Here is an 18,490-nt window from a genome sequence, read left to right as displayed (position 1 = left end):
ACATTTCCGCGATGGGAAAAAAAAAATGTCTCTCATTATTAGGATATTTTTACCGCGAAGATATCAAATTCATTTCTTATGACTAACTGTACGATATTGTAGAATAAAAATTTATCTTTCCGTGTAATAATGAAGCAATTCCAGCGTCATTTTTTTTTTTGGTGTTAGTTTTCAATTTATAGTAGCAAAAGAAAGAGTGTAAGATTTTTCTGAAATTTATTATCCCTTTGCAGGTTATTATTTTACGAGGTTCTATTTTTATCCTTTCGTTACTATCTACCCTTTTTTTTGGAAAGATTTAATAATCACTGATTATATAAATCACTCAACAGAATTATTTAATTTTGAAATATTTTTCGAAATTATCTTTCCCTTTAATTTTTTATTTTAATCTTTAATTTTAGCCCTTTATTTTTTCAATTTTATTCGAGTTCAAAAAATTAATTCTCAATTAAATATTTGCATATTATTTCCTTTCTAGCTTAATGCCGGTTTTCCATTTTATTGGCTCATTCAAATCCACGTGAGCAATGATTAATCGTAAATTAGAATATTGACCAAGTCATCATTAAATAAAATATTCAGGTATAAAAAAATTTCTCTATCGAAATATTTGTAAAATTGCCAGAGTTGATTATTACAAAATATAATTTATATATATACCTAACGTTGAAATACTTTTATTATCAGACATTAATAATAAAGAAAATTTCTGCAAGTAATCAGAATTTTTCAAATATTTAAAACACAAAAGAAGAAAAAGAAAATTTTTTTTTATTCTTTTATCACGATTGTCAAAATATTTTCAATTAAATAAATTAATTTCGGTGAATAAAAAACAAAATTAGAATCATATGATTTTAATTTTCACTCTAAATTCAGGGTGGTCACAAGTTTCAGTTTATCAATTTCCCTGACAATTTACTGACATTAAAATTATTTTCCCTGACAAAATTCTTTTTACAGGAAAATATGAAAGTTTTGGGGAAAATGATAGTAAAATTTATAAAATTTAATAATTTCTAAAAATTAAAATTATAACCCTTCCTGAATTCAATTATTTTCTACAATTTGCAACTAAACTTCATCTCTGAATCAATTGATTTAAATAATTTTCCAAAAATTCTAAAATTATTCAATTATTTAAGTACAAAAACTCAATTTTTTATAATAATTGTAACTCTCCATAGTTTTTTAATAATAGTTATTTTCAATTATGAAAAATTTCCAAACAATTGAAATTTGGTAAAATCTTTTAAAAATAATTGAATTATTTTGAAAAATATAAATAGAAATGATCATATTTTTGAAGAATTTTAATTATAAAACAGAACCATGATTTCTCAAAAATTTTAATAAGTACAACAAGTAGAAAATTTTTATAAATTTTTAATTACACTGTTCGAAGATAATTGAATGTTAAAAAATTATTATAAAACAATTCTAATAATTAGTTTTTAAAAATATTTTAAAGCAATTTTTCGAAAATAATTGAATTTTTTAAAAGAATTTTTGTATAATTTAAAAAAATCAATAAACTTCTTGATGAATTTTAATTAAAAATTATTTTCAATACAATTTCAATAAAATTTCTAGAAAAAATACAATTATAATTTTGAAAATGTTAATTAAATTCGATTATTTTCAAGAATTTTAATATAAATTCAATTATTTTTAACAATTTTGAATTTGATGAAATTCTTTTTAAAAAATCGCATTATTTTGAAAATAATAATAAAATTTTTCAAAAGAATTCAATTATTTTCATAAATAATATTTTTTAGAAAAATTCAATTATTTTCAAAATATTTTCAAAATATTATTTAAATAATTTAAATAATATTTTGAATTATCAGAATTTAGAATTTATCAGAATTCGTTTTCGACAATTTAGATGAAATTCTTTTTAAAAAATTATTATTTTCAAAATTTTTAATATAATTCCTTCAAATAATTCAATTATTTTCAACAATTCAGATAAAATTTTTCGAAACAATTCAATTATTTTTCTAAAATATAACATTCTAGGCAAGAATTCAATTATTTTTGTAAATAATAGAATTCTTCTGAGAAATTCAATTTTAATAAAATTTCTCTAACAGGTTCAATTATATTTAAAAATTGTAATAAAATTTTTCTAAACAATTCAATTATTATTCTCAGAAGTTTTTAATAAAATTCTTTGTAAATTTCAAATATTTTCAAAATTTGCAGTTAAAATTGTATTTAAATTTAAACATTTCATTATTTTTATGAAATTTAATGAAATTCTTCAAAAAAATGTAATTATTTACAAAAACTCTAGTAAAATTGTTTAAAAGAATTTAATTTTCTATGAATAATTTTAATATAATTTTATAGAAAAATTATTAATTACAATTAATAATAAGCACTATTATGTATTTTTTTAATAATAAACACTATTATTTTAAAAACTTAAAAGAAAATCTTCATAAAATTCAATTACTTTAAAAATTTTAAGTAGAAATTATTTTTAAAAAACTCCATTTATTTTCAAAAAAATTAATATAAATTTTTCAAAAAAATTTATTTATTTTAAACATTTAAAAAGGAAAATTATTTTAAAAAGTCGCCATTTTTGAAAATGGGTAGAAAAAAGTTATAATTTTCTTAATTTCCCTGACAAAATTTTTTTTTCCTGATATTTTGAAATCAAACAATTTTAAAAAAATTGTTCTAAAACAAGAATAATAATAATAATAAGAATAATAGCTTCTTTAAATTAATTATTTTTAATAATTTTTGAAAATTTTCAAATCCTTTTGCTTACAATTCAATTTTACGAAATTCCATCGATTATTCGGAAATTGAATTGAGAAAAGTTTTTGAAAATAATTGAAATTTAGCAAAGAATTTTATTAAAAGTTTTTAAAAATAATTGAATTTTGAAGAAAAATTTTTCTTTTTTTTATTTATGAAGATCATTTGAAATTTAGACAGAATTTTTTTAAACTTTTGACCATAATTATTGAATTTTTGTGAAGAATTTTATAAAAAAAATTATAAAAATAATAGGATTCCTGTGAAATTTTTATTATATTTAATTCATTCATTAAAAATTGAAATTTTCTAAAATTTCAAATTAAAACATTTTGAAGTTGCGTGGCAACCATATGATGACTAAAAACGTTTTTAAGAAATCATAAACATTGTATAAACTTTATCAGTGAAAAATAACTTTTTTCATCACTATGACGAGGTAAAAAATATTCTATTTATAGAAAAAGGAAAAAATTCCTCCCCCCCCCCCCAGAAAATAATAGTTGAAGAATGTAGTTGAGACTGTCAATTAGCGATTTAAAAATGAAATGTTGAACGACTGAAGAAAATGTTGGTTTGAATTTAATTACAAGTTAGTTATACCCCCGCAATGCAATCGGCGCATCCGGCGTTTTCTTGCACAAGTGCATAAATACCAAGTGCAGCAGTTCTCTAAACTAAAAGTTTCAACGGTTTCAACGAATGGCGAGTGGCGACGAAAGAGTTGCTATGCAGCCAGAGCGAGCTTTGGACTTGAAATGGAGCACAAAAAGATAGAGAGTACAATACAGAATTTCAAGATACTGGTTTTCTAGTTTCTACAATATAACGATCAAGGGAAACTCAAGTGCGGCTGCGGCTGCGGGTCCTGTTTCTTTTTCTCGTTCTCTTTCTCTCATCTCTGTCTAAAACTGGACTCTACAATATGTAGGCTAGTAGTCGGTGGCCAAGCTTTTAATCCGGATTACTTTTAGAGGGAATGTCTGCTACATCAGTTTTTCTATATATGTCTATACTCATTCTCTCTACTCATTTTCCAGCAAGTTTTTATTTTTCCAGAAAAATCGACTTGAGAATTCGCAAAATTAAAAGTGTATATTCTATTCTATTTTTCCAACTTGTATGTTTTCTGTACGATAACGACCCCAATATATTTAAATATATGTATGTATTTTTCTTATGTAACAGAAGCCGTGTGATTTTTTTTTTTCTTCTCTTTAACGCAATTTGAAAAGAAAAAAAAAAGAAAGTAAGAAAAAAATCGTAAGAAACTGCTTTTTAAATTTTTATTTAATTACAGTTTACAAAAAAAAGAGAGAGAGAAAGAAATGAATTCTTTTGTATATTATGTTCCTAAAGTTTTAAACGTTTTAATGAACGGGAATATTTTTGTTAATGCCTTTAAATGCTATTTAATTAAAAAATATTTTCTATGTATAGAAAAATTAATTATTAATTTAGTAAATGTATTAGTATTATTTTGAAGAGTAAAAAAAGAAATTTTTGGAAAATATTTGAACAGAAAATAAAATTTTGATTATATCAACATTAGAATGTCAAATTTCCACAAGAAATCAATTATTTTCATAAATAATAAAATTCTTGACAAGAATAACAAAATTATTTTTAATAATTTTAATATTAAATTTCTCGAAACAATTAAATTATTTTCAAAAATTTTGATAAAATTCTTCGCCAGAATTTAATTATTTTTTACATTTTTAATAAATTTCTTTAACAAAACTTAATTATTTTTTACATTTATAATAAAATTCTTTAACAAAATAATAAATTATTTTCAAAAATTTTGATAAAATTCATCGCCAGAATTCAATTATTTTTTACATTTTTAATAAATTTCTTTAACAAAACTTAATTATTTTTTACATTTATAATAAAATTCTTTAACAAAATAATTAATTATTTTCAAAAATTTTGATAAAATTCATCGCCAGAATTCAATTATTTTTATATTTTTAATAAATTTCTTTAACAAAACTTAATTATTTTCAAAAATGTTGATAAAATTCTGCGCAAGAATTCAATTATTTTTATATTTAAATAAAATTTTTCGCAAAAAATTCAATTATGTTCAAAAATTTAATTATTTTAAAAAATTTTAATAAAATTCTTGGCGAGAATTTAATTATTTTCAATACATTTGTAAAATAAAAATTCTTGAAACAATTCAATTGTATTTAAAAATTTTTAATATACTTCGAAAAAAGTCAATTATTTACAAAAATTGTGATGACATTTTTTAGAAGAATTACATTATTTTTATTACAATTTTCATTAAAATATTTAAAACAATTCAATCATTTTTAAAAAATTGAACAATATTTTCCGAAATAATTCAATTATCTTCAAAAATTTTGTTTTATAAAAATTCAATTATTTCCAATACAATTTTCATTTAAATATTCGAATTTTTATAAATCCTAATAAAATTCTTGGCTTAAATTCAATTATATTCGTAAATAATCAAATTTTTCGCAAGTATTTCATTATTTCTTAATTTTTAATAAAATTCTGTAACAAAACTTATAATTATTTTCAAAAATTTTAATTCAATATTCTTCGCAAGAATTTAATTATTTTCATAAATAAAAAAATTTTCTATGGGAATTTAATTATATTTCTTGAAATAGAATTTTAATAAAATTCTCGAAAGAATTCAATTTTTTTCATAAATAATAAAATTCTTCGCAAAAAATTAATTATTTTTAATAATAATAACATTTTTTGCTGGAATTCAATTATTTTCGAAAATTTAAATAAAGTTCCTCGAAAGAATTCAATTTTATTGTTTATTATTAATATTTTGTTATTGATTATTATTAAAATATTAAAAACTACTATTTGTTGTTGTTAATACATATTATTGTTAAGAATATAATTATTAATTTTTTCAATAATTATAAAAAATTATAAATTAACGGTTAAATTTTCACTATTTATTAGAATTTCAGTTCGAAAATTATTATTTCATTAACAAAAATGACTGTGATTAATGATATAGAAATTTTGAAAGAGAAACAATGAAACATTTTTAGAAATATAGAAAAAAATATTTTAAATTCTTTATTAAACGTGAATCATAAATAAAAATTTGCTATAAGTATTTTTTTTCTCAGTAAATTGTAAAATTGATGTAATAATTAGTGGAATTGTTCAATGATAAATATTTCTGATTCATTTCTTATTCTCTAATCCATATTAAGATAAAAGCAAGCAACATGTCTCATTATTTGAAAAGAAGTTTTTAATTTCTAAGAATTTTTATGATTTATTTTTTTCTGCAAAATAATTGAAAACTCATTTTCTTGCATATTATTCAAAAATTTTTTTTTTTTACTTTCATTTATTAATCATTTAAATACAAATTTTATTTTTTATGAAAATAATTAAATTTTTGTGAAAAATTTTATTAAAAATTGGAAAAAATAATTTAATTTTTACTAAAATTAATTTCTTTTGAAGGATTTTATAAAAAATTTGAAAAATAATTGAATTTTTTTGAAAAATTTTATTAAAAGTTTGGAAAATAATTGAATTGCTTTGAAGAATTTCGTAAGAATTTTGAAAAATAATTTACTTCTATCAAGAAATTTTATTAAAATTGTATTTAAAAATATAATTGAATTTTAGCGAAAAATTTTATTATTTATAAAAATAATTGAATTCTTGCGCAGAATTTTTCAAAATTTTTGGAAATAATTAAGTTCTGTTGAAGAATTTTATTAAAAAGTTGAAAAATATTTCAATTCTTTCGAAGAATTTTACTAAAATTTTGGAAAATAATTGAATTGTTTCGTAGAATATGGTTAAAATTTTCATTGAATTCTGTTTCAAATATTTTAATTAAAATTGTATTAAAAATAATTGAATTCTTCTAAAAAATGTTATTACAATATTTCTTAAAATAACTGACTTTTTTTTGAAGAATTTTATTGAAATTTTTAAAAATAATTAAATTGTTTCGAGAAAATATTGAAATTGTATTAAAAATAATTAAATTCCTGCGAAGAACTTTAAGAAACGAATAAATTACTTGAACCACAACATCAAATTCTTCACAGCTTCGATTTTTTTGGAAAAACTTTTAACAAAACCTACAAAAAGAAAAAGAAAAAAAAATTCTTTTCTCTTTTCAACTACACAAACCTAATGGCGTTTTGTCTCCGTAAGACCCGAATTCTCTTGGGTTTGCGCATCTTCGTCGTTCTCACGAAGAATTCACTAAAACGATATCAAGTTCTTAGAAAACGTGAGGAATAGAAAACGGAACTGTGCCTTGCTTGCGCTGAGTTAAACGAAACTTGATCTAAAAATGACAGCAACACACGCAAATTTTTCCACAGTGTATTAAATTAATTCACCTGCTTTGCCATAATACATTGATAATAAAAAATTTAAAAATTATAATTCTTATTATTATTATTTCATTCTCACGTTCAGGGTCACTTTATTGTCCAAACAATTTACATTATATTCTACAGAATAAATTTTAATTGTTAATTTGTTTTTCACGTAAAACACGTTTTTAATTTTTCTCTTGTTTTAAATCGAATATTTATCATCTTAATTATTATTATTTATTACAGTTGCAAATATGATCTAATTTAAATTTTCCATCTTAGTGCAAAGGGTGAAAATTTATACTAAGATGAATTTTTAAATGTTGTTGTTATTTAAAGAATATTATTCTTCTAATTTAGAAAATAAATAAACAAATTAAATTAAAATTAAAATTTTTCGTTTTATTAATTTTTTCAACAACTTTTGTCTTTTTATAAACGTTTGTGACGTTCACAACATTTTTAATTAACTTTTTAGAAAGAAAAAAATTTTTCTATTAAAATATATTTAAATTTTTGCAGAAAAAAAATTTTTTTCTACGAAAATTTAAATATATTTTAATAGAAAAAATTTTTTTCTTAGCTTCTTGGTGAATAATTTACAACAAAATATTTGTTAACAAACAATATTTTATTGCGTTTATTAAGGAAAGTATTTTTTCTTTCAATTGTTGATCATAAACGTTGTGAACTTCTTCAACGTTTTTTTATGCTAATTCTGAACGTTCAAATGAATGAAATTCATTTGTCTCTTTTTCGAATTAAAATTTGATTACAATAATTTTGCGTCACAGTAAAAAAAAAATTAATTATAAAGTTTATAAACGTTAAATTTAATATTTATTTTTAAAACGATATTTTTTAAAAATATTTTAAAATTTAATATTTTTTAATTTTTAATTAATTCTTAATTTTGTTTAGTAATTAAAAAATAAATTACTTCTAAATTACTAATTAATGTAAATAAATATTATAAATTTAAAAAAATAAAAAAAATTACTCTGCACATTAAGGAAATTAATTCTTTCCTAGACAAAAATGGGTAATTTACATTACTTTCGATTTCATTTAGTAAAGTTTGAAAAAATATTGTTAAAAAAATTTTATTTATTTAAACATTCAGAATTTTTAGAAAGATTATATTTTTCATATTTTCATCATGAGAAAAAAGTATTTCATAAATTTTGAGAAAAAAAAATAATGTCACACACTGTACGCGTGAATTTACCTGCCTGACTAATGGAATATCTCCCCTACAAAGGCTGACAGGTAGGAGGAATTTCAGAAACCTGACCAAAAGAAACGTAGCTTTGAAACGAGATGGTCACGTTCAAGGTCTTTGTAAGTGCATTGCTGCGAGAATGCTTTTTTTGTACGAAAGAAGATTTAGAGCGATTTTCACTCTTCTCTATTTTATCATTTACTTGCAATCCACAAAATATGTGCGTGTCTCTTTAAAAAAAAAAACAAGTAAAAAAATCCTTTCTCTCTTTCTCTCTGTAAAAAAATACTGTTTTCTAAATTCATTCTTAAATTCATTCTTAAATTCATTTTTTCCATGAATGATGTCTCTTTGACAATAGATTTTTTTTCCAACTCAAAATGCATTTCGAAATGAAAACGGAAATGACTCTCTGTATAAAGAAATTGTCTTTAAAAAAAAATAAAAAGAAGAAATACTTTCTATAAACAGAGAATTCCTGCGTTTCTGAAGACGAATTATTAACAACATAACTTTCTACAAGCAGAATGTCTTGAAAAATGTGATTGGTCAAGTAAAATAATATATATCAACGCAAAAACGTGAGATTTCAATAAAATTATAAATATCACGCACACGCAGGTCTTACGTGTGCAAAAATTAATTTCATTCAATAGAATATTGAAAAAAAAATACCGAGGGAAAATTTTAACAAGTTTTAAATTGGTACCATCTCTGGAACTTTTCGAAAAAGAAATAATTTTTTTTCGAGCACAGTATTGAGACTATATCAGAATTGCCACAAAAAAAAAAAAAAAAAAAAAAATTTCATTTCGTTGTTCCCTGAGTTTTACCTGCGATTTCCAAATAAAATTTTGACAAAATTTTTTTACAATTCAATTTTTTTATATTTCACTTGAAAAAAAAAAATTTTTTTATTGAAATTTCAATTATTTCTCAAAATTCATGCTTTTAATATTCAACTATTAAAAAAAATTTTAATTAACATTCTTTTTAAATTAATTTTTATTCGAAAATTTTAAGAGAATTTAATTATTTAAATACAAAACTAAATAATTTATTAAGTAATTGACTGTTTTTTAAAATTGAATTTTCATAGGGAACAAATTTTATAGGAACAAATTTTTGAATAATTGCAATCTTTTGACTTATTTTAATAAAATTTTTAAGAATAATTACATTCTTCGAGTAATTTGGTTAAAATTGTATTAAAAATATTTGAAATTCTGCGATGAGTTTTATTATTTATGAAAATTAATTGAATCTCTATAGAGAATTTTATTATTTACGAAAATAATTAAATCCCTGATAAAAAATCTTATTATTTATAAAAATAATTGAATTTCTAAAAAGAAATTTATTTATTTATAAAAATAATTGAATTCCTGTAAAAATTTTTGTTATTTAATATTTATGAAAATAATTGAAATATTGCGAAGAAATTTATAAAAAAATTTGTAAGTAATTGAATTCCTGTGAAATTTTTAATATTTTATGAAAATAATTAAAGGTTTGCGTAGAATTTTATCAATTTTTTTTTTAAATAATTCAATTCTTTTGAAAAATTTTATTATTTATTAAAATAATTGAATTATTTCAAGGAAACTTATTAAAAATTTGTTAATTATTTATGAAAAAAATTGAATTCTTGGGAAAAATTTTATTATTTAGGAAAGTAATTGAATTGTTTTGAAAGAAATTATTTAAATTTTTTAAAATAATTGAATTTCCGTCGAAGAATTTTATTATTTATGAAAATAATTGAATTCTTGCGAAAAATTTCATTAAAATTTTGGAAAATATTTGAATTTTTTCAAAAAACTTGGTAAACATTCTGGAAAATAATTGAATTATTTTATTATCAAAATAATTTGAATTTTGCAAAAGAATTTTATTAAAATTCCTGAAAATAATTGAATTTATGGGCAGAATGTTGATATTTATAAAAATAATTGAATTCTTTTGAAGAATTTTATTGAAACTTTTGGAAATAATTGAATTTTTGCCAAAGAATGTTATTATTTATAAAAATAATTGAATTCTTTCGAAGAATTTTATTATTCATGAAAATAATTGAATTTTTTCGAAGAATTTTATTAAAATTTTGGAAAATAATTGAATTATTTCAAAAAATTTTGTAAACATTTTTGAAAATAATTGAATTTTGCAAAGATATTTATAAAAATTGAATTTTGCAAGGAATTTTATTAAAATTCTTGAAAATAATTGAATTTATGGGCAGAATTATGATATTTATAAAAATAAATTAATTCTTTTGAAGAGTATTATTGAAACTTTTGAAAATAATTTGGTAAACATTTTGGAAAATAATTGTGTTATTTTGAAAATTTAAATTAAAATTGTCTTGGAAATAATAAAATTTTTATATTGAATTTATATTGTATTAAATAATTTATAATAAAGAATTTTATCAAAACTTTTGAAAATAATTGAATTTTTATAAAAAAAAATGTTTTTGTTAAAAAGTTAATAGTTTCAAGAAATTTTATTTAAAAAATTTTTATGAATAATTGAATTCTTGCGAAGAAATTTATTAAAATTTTTAAAAATAATTAAATTTTTGAACATAATTGAATTTCTGCAATATTTTCTAACTTTTCGAAATTTTTAATTTTTTTCATGTTTTTAACTAAAATTCTGTTATAAATCCATTATTTTTAATAATTAATTAAATATGTATTAAAAAAATTAACATACAATTCGGTTCTATTTTTTGTAAAGATTCCTGACTTTTTATAAACAGAAAATTGAAGATTTTTTCAATTATTGAAATTTCCAAGAAATTTGATTTCTTTTCGAAATAATTGAATTTTTTAATAATTGTTTTGTAATTATTGGTTTTTGTCAGACATTTTAAAAATTTTAAATAAAATTTTTCTTTCTGAAAATTAACGTTTTTCTAAAGATGAACTCCCTTTGAAAAAATATTGTTTTAATACGATTAGAACATTTTAAAAGGTGAATTATTAAAACACAAAATTATTTAAAACTTGAATTATTGTTTAAATAAATATAATTAAATTTTTCCCTTGTTATAAGGAGAGTTTCTTTTTAAAAAATTATTATTATTTTTTACCTGTCCTTAAAGTTTCGAACCTTTCAAGTTTAACATCATTTTTTTACTATCAAAATTAGTTAGGTATTTATTTTTATAAAATTCAAATTTACAGTAAAGTTAAAGAACCTTAAAAAAACGTTATTTAAATTTTCTGTAAAATCATATCTTGTTACTGAGAAACAATATTATATAAGTAATATGGGAAAAAAGTCCTCCATATTCCAAGAAGAAAAAAAGGAACTAAAAGTAAAGAAGATGAAAAAAGCAGAGGTCGATAACTTTCACCTGCTATCTGTTTGACACAAAAAGATAAAAAAAAGGTGTCCTGTTTGTCTTTACAAATCTGTGTAATCTTTTTCGAAATCCAGAAGCGGAGAAAAATCAATGAATCAGTATATTTATACTATAGACTTGCATCAGAGAGTGAGAGACTAATACACAAATAGTGAAGATTATAAAAATACCAAATGCATGTCAGATAAACTTCAGAAGTCACTGATCTTTCAATTATCAATACCTGTTTTATTTAACTTTTATATCTATGTATCTAAATTAAATACGTCTTTAAATTTTATCAAACATATTTTCCACGTGACATATATAAATCGATTTTACTTTATTTAATTTTGTTTTTTATATTTATATTATTTGTATTTGTATTTATATTTCAATATTTAATTTCAATATTTTTATTTCATTTTTTATAGTTCAATTTTCAGTTATTTATTATTGATTCGAAATATCCAATAGTATGTGAATAAATGTATTCATAAACTCTGTATGACAATAGATTTAATTTATAAATGAATTTCAATATCTGACAGCACTCAAAACAAGTTTATATTCTTATTCCTTAAAACTCGGATTAAATGATGAGATTGATTCCTGGCATTATATTTGTGAAAGTAATTGTGGATTATCTGACATAATGTTCATTTGCATATGTAAAACATTCTCTCTTATTATAGTCAGATTTAAATTACGATATTGGAGTTAAATATTCCATTTCATAGCGGAATAAATATTAAGATGAAATTTCATAATTCATTTCTTTCGATTTCATAAATTCGTAATTTTCAATTATTATTCATATTCTTTATTGTCCTTTCGATTAAATATTATCATCTTTATTTGGATGATTTTTCCGAAAGTGCTACTTTTGAAGTTCGATTTAAAAATTTTTTTTTAAAATTATATGGTTTTTTTCAATTAAACAAATTCAATTACTTTCAAAAATTTTGATAATATTCTGCGCAAGAATTCAATTATTTTCAAAAATTTTGAAAAAATTCTTTACAAAAATTGAATTAATAACTGAATTTTCATTAAAATTTTCGAAACAATTCAATTATTTTCTAAAATTCTTCTCAAGAATTCAATTATTTTTCAAATTTTTAACAAAATCCTTTAACAGAACTTAATTATTTTCAAAAATTTTAATAATATTCTGCGCAAGAATTCTATTATTTTTATAAATAATAAAGTTTTAAAAAAAATGCAATTCCATTTTCAAATACAATTTTAATAACATTTTTAGTAAAAATTCAATTATTCAACAAAACAAAATTCTTCGAAGAAATTAAATTATTTTCAAAAATTTTGATAACATTCTTTATAAAAATTCAATTATTAATTCAATTTTCATTAAAATTTTCGGAACAATTCAATTATTTTCTAAAATGTTTACAAGATTTTTCGAAAAAATTCAATTATTTTTGAAAATTTTAATAAAATTTTTCGCAAGAATTCAATTACTTTCATAAATAATAAAATTCTTTAGCGGAAATTCAATTATATTAAAAAATTTAAATAATATCTTTCAAAACAATTCAATTACTTTTCTAAGTAATAAAATTTTTCCCAAGAATTCAATTATTTTTTAAAATAATAAAATTATTTGCGGGAATTCAATTATTTTCATAAATAATAAAATTCTTTTGTGGAAATTCAATTATTTTCAAAAATTTAAATAATATTCTTCAAAAGAATTCAATTACTTTCATAAATAATAAAATTCTCTTACGGAAATTCAATTATTTTTAAAAATTTAAATAATATTCTTCCAAAGAATTCAATTATTTTTAAAAATTTAAATTATATTCTTCAAAAGAATTTAATTACTTTCATAAATAACAAAATTCTTTTACGGAAATTCAATTATTTTTAAAAATTTAAATAGTATTCTTCGAAGAAATTCAATTACTTTCATAAATAATAAAGTATTTTATGGGAATTTAATTATTTTTAAAATAATTTTAATAACATTCTTCCCATAAATTTAATTATGTATCTTCATAAATAATTAAATTACCCGAACAAATTCAATTATTTTCAAAATTTTGATTCAACTTCTGCGTAAGAATTCAATTATTTTTAAAATTTGCAATTAAAATTCTTTAAACTGAATTTTCAAAAATTGTAACAAAATACGTAAAAACAAATTATTTTCAATAAATAAAAAATTTCAATTATTCAAAATCTTTTTAATTTTATATTTCGAAAATTTAACTAGAAAAATGACACAAAAATAATTTTTCAAAGATTTGTTTATAGTTATACTTTTCACACTATAAAAATCGAAATAAGTTGCAATTTATATTAAAAATGTGATATTTTCTAGTAATATTTGAAAGAAAAGTCGAAATAGTCGCAATTTTTGAAAATAAATAAAAAAGTCGTATTTTTAAAAAATAGAAATAAACATTACTTTCGAAATCAAAATCTTGATCTCGACAATATTTACTCTCTAAATCTGAATTACTAAAAAATCTTAACAAATTTGAATTAAAAATTCAAATTTTGATTTTCAGTTTTTTATTTATCTTTAATTTTTACTATTTTATTATTCCCTAATTTTACGATTTCCGATTTCCAATGAAATAGTATATAAGTACTGATTAAGATCGTGGGAAGTGAGTCATTAAAAATGAGTCAAATTCCACTGAATTTCGAACTAATTTCCCTCATGTTTAGTTTTCCATAAAGAGTAAAAATAATTTCACTGTTTCAAAAATCAAGAAAATACACTCGCAAAAATAAATCCAGAAATCTTTTTTTGGTAGAATCTTTAAACAACAATTTCAAGAGATTTCAATATTTTTTTCCACAGTTAAAGAGTGAAAAAAATATTTCTTCGAAATTCGAAGAAAATTTTGAAGAAAGCCACGATTGGAATATTAATCAAGAAACGATTCTAAAAAGTACTTATTGGACAACTTTTGTCCCACTAAGAATTCCAATTAAAAATTCTAACAGAGTTTAAAAAAAAAAAAAAAACAACTTGTTTTTTTTTTTTAAAAAATGTAGCAAAATTGTTGCCATGCAACAATTTCGCTACATTTTTTCGTCTCAATTTGATAATCTTAGAAAAACTGTAAAGATTTAATTTTCACTAGTAAATCTTAATTTAAGATTGAAAAGAAAAGAATTCAAAAATTCCTTTTTCACCAAAGAAAAAGGATTTCAAAAAAATCACTCGTGATAAAAATTCCTCCATAATAGGTATAAACTGCGAAGAAAATTCTACAAAAAAAAAACAACTAATAACCACTTCAATAAAGTACTTTATGTAAATTGAGTCATTAAACGTTTGGAATTCAAAGAAGCTTAATTCATTATTTTCCCATGTTCTAAGATGGCTAAACCCGATTGAAAAAAAAGGAAAAGAAAAAAAATAACATCACCTCTAAACTATTTGATTTACAACACGTTTAATGTCTATTGTTCCACCATTCTAATCTGATGACGGAATTTTTTCTTCCTTTTTTGCATAATTCCATAATATTTATTCACCAGACTTTACATATTATCAATTCGCTCCACATATATAATTTATATGTTTACAATCATCAATTCCACCTTCCATAACAAATTGCCCCTCTAAATGACAATTTTCCCAGAGACTTTTCTTGAATACTTCAACAGTCATCATCATCATCATCAGTAGTACTCACGCATTCGAGAGTGACTAGAATGCGGTATGGTGGGCGGTTTTACAATCCCTACGTGACATAGAGTTTCGGAATTTTCAACCGATGAGTTGTCATATTGTTTTTTTTTTGCCTTTGTACCTATTTTTACTAATTTCTCTTGATGAAAAAATGAAAAATAGAAAAGAATTCAAAAGTTGAGAAAAAATATTTCGAACGGGGATTTGAAATTTAAATTGTTGGCACAAGGATGGGGATAAAAAAGATGAAGGCGAAGAAGAAGAAGAAGAAGAAGTGGTGGTGGTGGAAGAAGAAGAAAAAAACTCGGACGTTCAAGAACAACCTACCAGTGCAAGGTCTTGAGGATCCTCATGGCGTGGCTCTTCAACAATTCGTCCTTCGTTCAAGCTTCATGGACACACCTTTGCAGCTCGCACAGGACACGAGGAGAATTTCAATTACCTTCTTCCTTCCCTATCGGAAAACAATCTATTCTTCATTCTACTCTTTCCCCAAATTTCTCTTATTCAAATCACAAATATCGAAGATGTCGCATTATTATTCGTATGCTGTCGATTATTCCCTTTTGGCTTCTCTTGGACCTTTTTTTTGATAGTTTTGGCTCGATTATTCCCTTTTGGCTACTTTTCCTTTTACCCTTTTGGGTGTTCCCTTTTTCGTCTCTTTTTGACAGTTTTTCCTTTCACCTCTTGTACTGCATAGAATTTTCCCGTACGGGTCCTCTGGTTCCGCTTTTAAAGTATTGCTTCTTTTAGTATTTTTCTTCGGATTTTTTGGTGCTTGCACTAGTGTTAGTAGTCTTTAATACTTTCCATCAGTTTTCACTAGTATTTTCCTATTTTTTTCGAGGAAAGTTAGAGTTTTCTGGTACGGGTCCTCTGACTCCTTTTTCAAAGTACTGCTTCTTTTAGTATTTCACTTAGTATTTTCTTCGGATTTTTTGGTGCTTTCACTAGTATTTGTAACCCTCAATACTATCCATCAGCTTTTAGTAGTATTTCCGTATTTTTTTCAAAGAAAAGTCACTTTCTCGTTACGGATCCTCTGACTCCTTTTTTAAAGTACTACTTCTTTTAGTATTTCTCCTAGTATTTTCTTCGGATTTTTTGGTGCTTTCACTAGTACTTGTAGTCTCCAATACTTTCCACCAGGTTTCACTACTTTTTCCCTATTTTTTCAAAGAAAAGTTAGTGTTTTCTGGTACGGGCCCTCTGACTCCTTTTTCAAAGTCCAGCTTCTTTTAGTATTTCTCTTAGTATTTCCTCCGGATTTTTTGTAGCTTTTACTAGTACTAGTAGTGCTCAATACCTTCCATCAGTTTTCACCAGATTTCACCAATTTTTTCCAAGGAAAGTTAGCATTAGTTTCTGAGACCTTATTTCGGTTCTTCTCCTTTTTTGTGCGCTTTCCTTTTTACAGCGTCTTTTCTTTGACAGCTTTTCGAGAGAACAGAGGCAACAGCCTGATTTGCACCCTTAGTTCGCCAAAAAGAGACGAGACCCTATTTCCATGAAAATTCCCAGTTTTAAAAGAACGACGATCCCTCCTTATTTTTCGGAGCGCGCACTCCACCAATGGCTTTTATATTTTATATATACATACTGAACACTCACACAACACAAACTCCGAAGAATGCTCCTACCGGTTTTAGATCGGCGGCAGACAGGTATTCCCAACTCCGTTAACTGCCTTAATTGCACCCTCGTACACAACTTTAGTATCCCTCCAGGAAAAACTCCTCGAAACTAATTTCCCCTCCCTCCTTCCCCTACTTTTCCTAATAAACAATTACAAAAATATCACTTATTGCCACTCATCACACATCACACACTTAAAAAAATAACTACAATCGAACAATGGAAATGTCGAGAAAAACTATTAATCCGTTCGAGAATTTGATCACTTGTTTCCTTTTATTTATTAATCCTTTTCTTTTTTATTCTTTTAATCCTTGTTTTTTCGTTTCGGTTAGATAAAGAATAATAGATAATAATTGTACGGAACGAATTGTGCAAATACAGTGTCAATAAAATAATGTGATACACGTGATTAGTGAAGTTTGTTTTTGAAAAAGTTGTTGTGAGCGATCGGACACGAAGAGTCCAGGCGTCACTCCAACTTGGAACTGAGTTTGTTGGCTTCACTTTACCCCATCCTATCCTATAACCACCGCCGCCAGTGGTTCTGAGAGCCCCCCTCTGCCCCCGGAACAACTTTGTCCCTAGGTTGGGTGAACCGTCCCCGCCCGCCCCCCCTTTCGCTTCCTTCACAACATGGTCCGCACCCCACTCTCCCTCTCTCTCTCTCTCATTCTCTTTTACGTTGAAGCGGCGGTGGCGGCAGCGGCACTGACCCCCCTTATTTCCAAGCGTCCCCCCACTCTACTTCTTTTACAAACCTGACTCCTACTCGCTCGCTCGTCGTCGTCGTTGGATTTCTCTCGTGTGTGTCTACACAGGGTGATTTCATATAGCTTACTACCTGTCTGGCATTGAAGTCTCTCTTGATCCCGATCGGGATCGCTTTAAATCTCAAACTCTTGATCATCAATACCTGTCCCATAATTTCGTTTATGGCGTTAATATTTTCTTTTTTATTGTGGGAGAAGAGAGAGAGAGAAGAGGGAAAAAAATTATTATCGATATTTTTTTTTTATTTTTGCCATGGGTATTATATGAGTTATTGTCGTTATTTGTTTTTTTGCGCACACTTACATATATAGAGAGAAGTGAAAATTATTGGCGATATTTTATTTCACAAGTGAAAAATATCGGTTGTTTTATGTACAGTAAAAATTATTGTCGTTGGTTTTTTTTTTTTTTGACCACAGAGAAGAAAAATCGCTGGGGTTTTGACAATGTATTTTTAAATATAAAAATGTACTAATAATTGCACAGTTTTTTTTAAGAATCACTAATTCTTGAGGGTTTGATTTTTGATGATGAAATGTCCAGAAATAAAAATTAAAAATAATATCCAGAAACGATTGGTGAAGTTGAAAATGATTAGAATCAATTTTTAAGAAGAAAAACAACCACAAAAATATTTAAGTTTGTTTCAAAACATTTCTTCGTGTTTTATATTAATTAAAATCGAC

The 18,490-nt window shown here is 22.9% G+C and overlaps 1 protein-coding gene across 6 annotated transcripts in view; it reads right to left on the bottom strand.

Moving 5' to 3' along the window:
* Positions 1-18,490, bottom strand: part of LOC122501155 (protein PALS1) — a 207,994-nt gene that overhangs the window by 38,750 nt on the left and 150,754 nt on the right. The window contains exon 1 of one of the 6 annotated variants that reach the window (XM_043610438.1): positions 15,720-17,542. The exons of the other annotated variants lie outside the window; for them this stretch is intronic. Within the exon in view, the coding sequence (XP_043466373.1) occupies positions 15,720-15,745 (26 nt within the window). The 5' untranslated portion in view covers positions 15,746-17,542. Of the gene's footprint in view, positions 1-15,719; positions 17,543-18,490 lie in introns of those variants that run through there. 6 annotated transcript variants of the gene reach the window in all.

The sequence above is a fragment of the Leptopilina heterotoma genome, unplaced genomic scaffold (assembly GCF_015476425.1).
Source record: "Leptopilina heterotoma isolate Lh14 unplaced genomic scaffold, ASM1547642v1 Lhet_206, whole genome shotgun sequence".
NCBI classification, from domain to species: Eukaryota; Metazoa; Arthropoda; class Insecta; order Hymenoptera; family Figitidae; genus Leptopilina; species Leptopilina heterotoma.
Note: the sequence above shows the minus strand (reverse complement) of the source record. Positions and strands in the feature narration are given on the sequence as shown.